The sequence below is a fragment of the Platalea leucorodia genome (genome assembly GCF_965183815.1).
Source record: "Platalea leucorodia genome assembly, chromosome: 3".
NCBI lineage: Eukaryota > Metazoa > Chordata > Aves > Pelecaniformes > Threskiornithidae > Platalea > Platalea leucorodia.
Window position 1 is genome coordinate 121829098 of NC_138825.1, and position 9488 is coordinate 121838585.

Below are 9488 nucleotides of genomic sequence, written 5' to 3' on the forward strand. Positions count from 1 at the left end.
TTTGAAGCTTGCGTCGTGCTCCATAAATATATTTATCTCCATAGGCCTTGTAGTGCTACACCGCCTGAGTAACTTGACGCATTGAGTGGTCTCCCCTAAGTTAAATGGCAGTAAGTTACTCAGAGATATAAGATTTTATAGGATTAGGCCTTAAATGCTGACTCCAGGCCAGATCTGCAGCAGGTATAAATCACTGCAGGTAATTTTCACCAGCTGAAATTCTGGCCCTAAGCCCATGAGTCATGTTGTTATTTTTTCACATTGTAAATTCTTGCTGTTTATATTGCTTTAACACTTTGGGGCACTTGTCAGGGGCCAGGACCCCATCATGCTTGTCACCCTTCGAACAGAGATGCAAAAGACCCTTCTTGCCTCAGAGCATTTGCAGTTTAAATAACATGTAAACATGTGTACAGTCATTCAGCTTTCTGTAAGTGCACTATTGCAATCAAATTTTTCTATTATCCTGCCGGTAAAGCATAAGAACACAAATTCTGTGCCCGGGTTGATATTTTTAAGTAAAAAATTTGCACTCTGCTGTATATTATATCTAATTGGCCTTTTAGGCCTAGAATTTCTTGGAACCAGCAGTAGTGTGGGACATGGTCTTTAGTAACTGCAGTGAGAGGTCCAGAGTCTCCTCTCCATTGTGACACCCCATTTGAGACATATGAAAAACAGAATTTGCACTTAAGTTGAACCTGAAGTGAGGGCAATCTTAACAGTAGCTGAATATCTCATCTCTTGTGTGTAGCATTACATTTAATTATTGTTATATTACTTTCATTTCAGTTGCAGTGTATCTTCCAGCTCTGTAGAGCTCTGGTTAGCATCTCTGGAATTATTGCTATTGACTTTAATTATTCTGGAAGGGGTTTAAAAGTAGTAAAACTACAAGTTTTTAGAGCTGAAGTAATGCTAGAAAATTCCCCTTCATTACAGTCCTACCTGGCTGCTTAGAAATACAACAGTGGCGTACAGATCTCCAATCTACTGTGCAATGGCCTCAACAGACCAGAAAAATATCAAAGGGTATATGTGTTTTATTCGTATATCATACTGACAAGCTGTTTTTTCCTTCCATGATCTCTTTCACTATTTTTTTTTGTGCTGGTCAGACGACGTGGCACACCAGTTTCCTGTGTCCCCTTTTTCCATTGCAGGATGAGCTTTACCCTCAGGCAGACCTTGCTGGGCTACTTTGTCATCAGATTGTGTAGGCATTGGAGTACAAATTAACAACAAAGAAATGGTTCTTGGCTTTTTTTTCTACATACTGCCATAGCCATTGACGATGAGTGTTTCTAAATAATTCTTACGCTGCCCTAATAACTTATTCATTGATTTTTGGCAAAGCTCTTGAAAGGGGCTTGGTGAAGGCTCTGAAGAAGCTGGATGACTATCTGAGAACCCCTCTGCCAGAGGAGATTGATGCAGACAGCACTGAAGAAGAGAAAGTGTCTAAACGCAAGTTTCTGGATGGAGATGACCTGACTCTTGCTGACTGCAACCTTCTGCCCAAACTCCATGTTGTCAAGGTAAAAGGTGTCATGAGATAGTCAAAGAAGCCTTGTCTGGCAGTGAAGTGCCCTGCTCCAACAGCCAAGTGCTAAACCCAACACGTATTTCAGCAAAGATATCTTAAGTTCTTGAAGAGCAGAGTTTGAAACACACTTTTGCTCCTCAATATTTCCTATAGGTTAACTTAAGTAACTTTGTATCTAGTACATGGGGAAATTGTCCCATCACTAGTTAGGGGCAAAGACAATATTAAGATCTCAGTATGCTGTCTCTTTATTTCTACCCTGCTGCAAGTAACAGCAGTCTTTCATATTAATTAGTTCCCATTATTCTTAAGAGAGACGTCAAAACTTTACCCCGTTCTCACCCATTTGTAACGTAAGAGCCGCAGTCCCTCTTTTGGGGGAATATTTGTTCCAGCTGGTATTTCACGCAGAGAAGTTAACAAATCAAAGTCACTGCTGAGGTCCAGGATTTAAGATGTACAGTGGTCGCTGGTATAGTGCAAATGGTGTACATCATCTTGACTTCTAAATGTTGCATTTATTTAATTTATCAGATGACATGTTTCTTTAGAATAAAGCAAGTACCTGGCAGACCTTGGCAAGCAAGAAAGCTAGGAATTAAAGCCAAGTCATGCATCTAATTTGGCTCCATGAGCCAAAACATAAACTGAGCATAGGAGCTGACTGCACACATGCAAAAAAAAAAAAAAAAAAAAAAAATGTGCATAAGAAATATCCTCACAGGTTTAGCTCTTTCTTTGGCTCGTCTTCATTGGTGACGTTGGAGTCAGACAATGCAAAATGAATGTGTGGCCCCTTACTGGTTCCTGTCTCCTTGGGATGAAATGAAAGAAGTCAAAAGAGAATTAAAATCTTTCTCAGACAAGCATAGCCATAGGATATTGCCTGAAAAGCATTTTACAGATGGAAGAAAAGGGTAAATTATTTTTTCATTTGATGGAAGATGTGTGCTGGAAATTGTGAAAATCTTGACTTAAGTTGCCCAGCAGGTTTTATCTTCCCCATGTGTGTGTGAAGCATCATTGAAGGCAAGAATGCTTAATTAAATGCAGTTTAGGACAGGATTTGGACTTGCATATACCAAGTGGATCCTGGTAATAAACACAAATCACAGTCATTTCTGAGAATATGACTGTCCTAAGAAATCTGAGATGGAAAACAGCTCTACCATGTGCTTTAAAAATAAAGGGGAACTCAGTGGCACATATGTATGTAATTTATGCCCAGGAACAATTTTATACTGTCAGAAAAATTAGAGATTGGAAGCACTCATTAAATCAGCTAATCCATCCCTTCCTATCAGCTAGTTCATTCTGTCACCACAGGATTATTCTATATGGTATATTCTTACAGGAAAACTGAAATATCCCAATCCAGTAAGCTACTTAACCAACCAACTAGCTTTAAGCACAGATTAGTCCCATTGACTTCAATGGGACTATACAGGTGCTTAAAATTAAGTATGCACTTAACTATTTTCCTGAATAAGGGCCTGAGTGTTTTTAAAAATCAAAAATTTCCCTTGATAGACAATTTCCTAGTCTAACAAGTCTTGAAATAACCATTTTCTCCCCCAGTTTATCCTAATACTCCTGTTTCTAATGTCTGCTAAATCATCTTGGTTACTCAGTCACGGTACCCATACCATCCTGAATTTTTCCTTTGCATGAACATGGATACAGCCTTCCAACAGCTGTAGGTGGTTACATCCTCTGACATCGTTGGCCAGGCGAAATATATTACATGTATTATAAATAGAAATATAATATATATAAAATATATGTTAAATATATATTATGTTAAATATAAATATAATAATTGAATAGGTTAAATGCAAATATAATAATTAATATTAAAATATGTTATATATTAATTGTTACAATGACTTTCCCTTCAGTCTATCTTCCTTTTTATGATTCAGCTAATCAGCTCTTTCTTATTTGGCATCTCAACTTTAAGAAGTGATGTACATAAGTGGTAAAAAACACTAAACACCAATACGGTAAAATTAATGAACTTTAGGTATCATAAAAGTCATAATTTGGGGATAGTTGCCAGGTCATTGCATTAGAGTGTCGTTAGGCCAAGTAGCATCCTTGCAAGATAGGGGACGACCAATGGTCACTTTTCAGGCTTTTATATTATAAGACCCTAATTGTCCAAACGTTTCTCTCTTTTGCTATTAATTATGTGACAAGAAAGAGTAAGAAGCTCTCTAAAAAGGAATCTGGAGATATATCACCAACAGAATGCTTTTTTTCCCTCTTTTATCTTTGGTTTAGATTGTGGCAAAGAAATACCGCAACTTTGAGTTCCCGACAGAGATGACGGGGCTGTGGCGGTACCTGAAGAATGCGTATGCCAGGGATGAATTCACCAACACCTGCGCGGCAGACAAAGAAATTGAGCAAGCCTACGCAGACGTGGCCAAGCGACTCAGCAAGTCCTAACTGACCTCAGCGGTGGCTCAATATCCCCTTTTATAGACTCTTCTCCTTGTTGCCTTAAGATATACCTTATCATTATGCTATGTGGTTGGCATTCCCATGACTTCACCTGTTCAAGTGTATTGGTCAGGGACAAATCTGCTTCTCCCTGGAGAAAAGAGGAGGCAGCTCTAGTGTGGGGCATGGAAACCCTTTGAAATTTGAACCTAAGATCTAGCTCAACTAGTATTATTTGCAATCAGTATTGGAAATAAGTCCACTTTACTAGTTTCTTGTTTCCTGTTGGGGGTATATCACTACCTGTATTCTTTGGAGATTTTAAAAATAGGATATTAGCTGAAATTTCAAGTAAGAGAGTTAGGAACATATAGAACTGGTTCTTCTGTAGGTTATTTCAAGGATGCTTTTTCCCCCAGTGCTATTGAGATCCTTGAGGCAGGAGCAAAATACGAGAGAGAGAGGGGAAAAAAAAAGAGTTTGACCCTAAAGGAGAAATGCAGTTATATTTAAAAAAACTCTCTGAATGCATATTCTGTCTTAGCAGGCCCAAGAGTTTATAGGGTATTTATTTTTAACTTGGCACAAGAGGGGGAAGCCTGAGTGAATATGTCAGACTTGCAGATGCTATTTTGCATAAAATTTGCATGATGTTGTTGGATTCGAATGTTTAAAGCAAAAGAGAGTGAATGAGCAATTGAGCAGGCAGCCCTTGGAAGAGCAGGGCTTGTGCCAAAATGCCCAGTGGATCTGCTAGTTGGTAGAGACACTCAGACACAGCAATAACGGGGGCAGCATATTGGCTCCAGCAAATAGAGGGAATTGGCACAGCTAACCAAACCACGTAGGATATTGTCGTCTTGACTGTATGGTTGCCAGTTCCTTTATAATTGCTATCTTGGGAAACTTGGATAGGCAGGAGAAAGCTGTCGTTGCACACAAATTCCAGGCAGGGGAAGCGCTTTCTTCGCATTAGGCTCCAGATGGGTCACTTTCAAGCACTCAACATCTCACCCCAGGAGAAGTTCGCTCCGAGAGCCTCAAAGAAGGCAGGCTAAAACAGAGAGAGGCACATTTCCAGCCAGAAATTCGGCAAGTATGCTAGCAGAAATCCATGTGTAACGCCTTAGTCCAACTCTGCCAGGGTTTACTGATCCAGGTTACACGATTCTGAATTAGGATTGTTTTCTTAAACCAATTATTTTGTTCTATCATCTGTAGCATCTGCCTGACACAATCTGCTTTACACTAGTGATTATTTGCATGTTACTGTAGCAAATTCAGAATGACGGCTCTTTTGCATGAAACTTACGTGCCCTGATATGTACAACAGTGCACATGGCTCTTGATTTTCAATTTGGGGGGATTTATTGTTGATTTCAAAGACAAAATAAAGCTGATCTGTAACCCAATGTGGCTCCCCTTCTGATCAGAGCTGCAGAGAGCTGCACTGATTTGAGGGGAACCCCAAGCTGGTGAGCTGTAACCGAGGAGAACCTCGCAGCAGGCTTGTTTGCAGCCAGAGAGCTGGAGGACTGGAGACAGCATCAAAAACCAGCCTCTGCCGTGTGACGCCAATGACAATCTGAAGCCATCCAGTTGCTTTGGTGGGATTATTCCACTTTTCACACTAACCCAGCTGGGAGCAGAATGTTGCTCGTTGACTGTGAAGATAGTTTGTGGTTGACTATTGTTTCACATGCAATGGTCAATTTGTTCTGAACTTTCCAAAACCTTGGAAGAAAACCCATGAACTCCCAAGTCTTCCCCTAGAATGGGCTATTTTAACAACAGCTAGACTGGAGGGCAAAGGCTCGCACTCTTTAAAATATTGCTGAGAAATCAGTTGGCTCAGAGAACACTAATAGCAGCCAGAAAAATCTAATGAGATTAGAAGTGTCTGTGGAAGCACATGTGGCTTGTTAAAAACATTTCTTCATGAGATTGGAGTTATTTGTGATTTTTTTTTTAAATTAAGGCAATTATTTATTTATTTATTTATTTTAATTGACTCAGTCCTTTCCGTCTGTCTTTCTGGTTTTGTTTTCACTCAGCACGCTGGTCAAGATGGCTCTGTCTGTTTAGAAAAGTATTATTAGCAATGCTCCTCAAATTCGTTTCTAATCAAAAGTCTTCTGTCTGATTAACGGTCACTGGGACTTTTTTACTTTCAGTATGATTTGGCTAGGAGCATGCCGATCAACAGCATCTACATTTTTCTCAGTTGTCTTTTTCCAGGTTTGTACTTCAATTAGTGTCTTTGCTTAGTCACAGTTGTAGTGAATCTTTGAATGAAGACACAGAGGCAGATGCAGATTCTTGCTCTGTGTTTATTATATTTAGCTCCTTAAAGAAGATTGTCCAAACATGCAGCAGATCTCAGGCAGGGTAAGCGAACCAGTTCAGGGTCTGTCATGATTTCTTCCGTCTCTGTGAATCTTCACCAATTTGCTGAATCCCGTGGTTCTGAAATGTTCTAATATGTCTTTAGTTTTGCTAGGAGAGGGCCAAAACACAGTTGATCTCAGTGACTTCAAATTGCATCTGTTTTTAAAAAATTATGTTTAAAAATGGTTGGGCTTATACCAAAACCAAAACAAGCTTTTTGTAAGATGATTTCCATGTTCTTAAAATCTTTTTAGGATTTCATTATACAGCCTGAAAATCCCCAAGGTACCTTCCTTTTAATTAATAATAAAAAAATCCTGAAATATTTTCATTTTTGTAATAACACCCCCAAAAAATGTAGATATAATGTACTGATGGATATGAGAAAGAATAAGAGGAAAATTAAACAGTTTTCAGCTACCATGCCTGTTCTGTGTGAATTCAAGTCTCACTCTGCATCCTAACTTTGCATCTTACTCATAGCACTATTATACGCTGATCCAAGACTATGGACAGGTTCAGGCATTCCCTGACCTTTGTTTGGGTTTGAAATCCATGCTCGTGTGTTCAGATCTGTACCTTTTGCTCACCTTTGTGCTTTTTGGCTTTAGCCATAGCCAGAAGCAGCAAATACTGAAAATCCTACATACAAAAGTGTTTTCCTAAGATTTTTGAGCTCAGTTCTCAAGACTCAGGATCCATCACCAGTGAGATTTTAAAGGGCTCCAGACTCCTTTAGGCAGGGTATTTTTGGTGACCTTCCATTGTATTTAGAATTATAAGTAATAAATATTAATCATACAGGATTGTATATCTACACTGGCAAGGCAGCATTTCTGAAAAGAATCTAAGTGACAAGACAGACATTGCAGATTTACAATAACTTTGTTCATAAATTTTTTGCAAGATGTAAAGAAAGACATAGTGCAGAGGGGGAAGAAGCCAACAATGTGGATTTAATCATCTACATTTCAGAAATGCAGACCAAATGTCTGTAAAGATGTCCATTTCATCCAAACATTTCTTAGATATTTATTTCAAAGCTCCCTGTTCAGTCAATCCAACACTCCATTCATATTGGAACTAATATTGATTTTTCTTCTATTAGCAGTGGTATGGGAGTGTTAGAGGATCCCGTATATTCATTACTCTTATTTTCTGTTAGACTATTTGAATTGCCAAGAGGTCATCTTACTGTGCAGGTAAGACTAAAGAAGTATCTGTGTCAAGACTTTAAACGAGGGCTTCTGACAAACTTTTTTTTCCAATAGAAAGAATCATATTGCTTTACCAGGACTAGTGTGGAACATAGAGGTACAGGTTACAAGCTCTTCTCCTATGTTTGCATGAGCTGAAAAGCCACTGCCAGGGAGGAATGACAGTCTATATCACAAAGAAGCTAGAAATCTTTTTTTCCTACAGGGAAGTTCAGCTGAATTGGACATAGCATTTATTTTGAATATGTATTTATTTTCTTTGAACCCCTAGCCACCTTTCCTCCTCTCTCGTCCCTGCTCAAAGTCAACTCCAAGTTAGCCATAACCATTCTGCCATTTCCTCAGTGCTAAGTAGCAGGGTGCTCATGGATGGGCACACGGGAAAGCACGTTGTAGCATAACCCATCCGTCTTGTGGGATGAAGCAGAGAGCGCCCACTTTCTGCACTGACTGGGTTTGGCTAATTAGCTGAGTTTAAGGTATTGCAAAAATTTAGGCAGTGGAAATCCCACTTATGTAAAGCCCCAGAAGCACATGGAAACATTCACTTTTTTAAATGAATTGGTGTTTTAACGAAAAAAATGACCCCAAAGTCTTATGTCCTCCTTCATGTGTATTCTTTTAAGCATCAGGAAGTTTGCATTTGTTTATTATTCTGCTAGATATATTCATTATTCTTGAGTTGCTTTTGATATTAAGAAATATTTTTTCAGTAAGATTTTGCCTTTCTGCTGAATCTTTCATCTCTTCATTAATTTTGATGTCTGCAATGACCTAGTAATTCCAGAGGAGGCAGGAAAGCTGTGAGGCTTATACTTGTTGAGAAGTTGAAGGAGGTAATGATTTTTTTGGAGAAAACAGTATTAAGAGCATTTTTTAAAAATGTGTCTTTTCATCTGGGATACTTTAACCAAGAGTGATAGACTGTTTAGCCTGGACTGTGATTTTCAGCACAGATCTGAGTAAGCCACCATGTTTAAAGCGGCTTTGCCTAGGGATTTCCCCAGGATACATGGAGATGTTCCCTCTGAGTCACAAAATTTCCCATTTCCTTGGTCAGGAGGGATCTGCTGGTTTGTATTGGCACTGAACTATGACAGCCCACTAACTCAGTGCTAGGCAGTGAAAATAGAGGTCCTATTGCCTTCTGTTCCCTTCTAGCTCACGTGCAGGGAAAGCAGAAAGCATTAATCTCTTTTATTTCCTTGCCCCACATCCCAAGCAACACTCCAGCCTTCGGAAAGCACAGGAATCCCATCCAACGCTAGTTTTCGAAGCTTGATCAGTTAATGTTTTAACATTTGACCTAAAGGTCTGAAGAGCCCCGTGTAACTCCTCAGGCACTCACCACGCAGCGTTACAGGACTCGGCAGCATTACAGAGACCGCAGCAATCGTGTTATTCCCCTGTTGCCTCAAATCATTCCCCTTTCACCATTGGAGAGATGCTAAAGCTGAAAATACTCCAGAGGATGCACTTGAATGTGATGTATTTTGAGCTGTGCTCATCAACTAACCAGCTCTGAATGATGACATTGTCGCAGCTCAGCAGGTCGTGCCTCTGCTGCCAAACGGACAGACCGTCGCCCGTTGGAGTAGCGGCGCTCGGGTGGGAAACGCCGAAGCTGCTCAGCCAGCGATGGTGCAACCACGATGAAAGGTTTCAGTGCCACCTTTTCTCCAGCCCGGCTCCCTAGCTGAAGTGTGTTAGCAGCTCAGCTGGGGCCATGATCCAGCGCTAATGAGCATTTCTAGCCTGCAGCATGTGAATAGAGACTACTCATGTGTTTAATGTTAAACATGTGCTTGCCTGCTTGCCTGGATAGGGGCCTAAAAGTCATGACAGAAAAGCCTATATTAATGAACAGCATTATTATTCTCTTTCCTTTGAAA

General features: G+C 39.8%; 1 protein-coding gene across 2 annotated transcripts in view; it reads left to right on the plus strand.

Annotated features, from left to right (window-relative positions):
- The window catches only part of CLIC5 (chloride intracellular channel 5), a gene marked incomplete at both ends in the record, with an annotated part of 73766 nt that extends 69769 nt beyond the window's left edge, over positions 1-3997 (plus strand). For both annotated transcript variants that reach the window (XM_082307292.1, XM_082307293.1), the window contains 2 exons: positions 1357-1538; positions 3830-3997. In XM_082307292.1, coding sequence (XP_082163418.1) covers positions 1357-1538; positions 3830-3997 — 350 coding nt within the window. The remainder of the gene's footprint in view (positions 1-1356; positions 1539-3829) is intronic.
- Positions 3998-9488: the final 5491 nt, after the last annotated feature.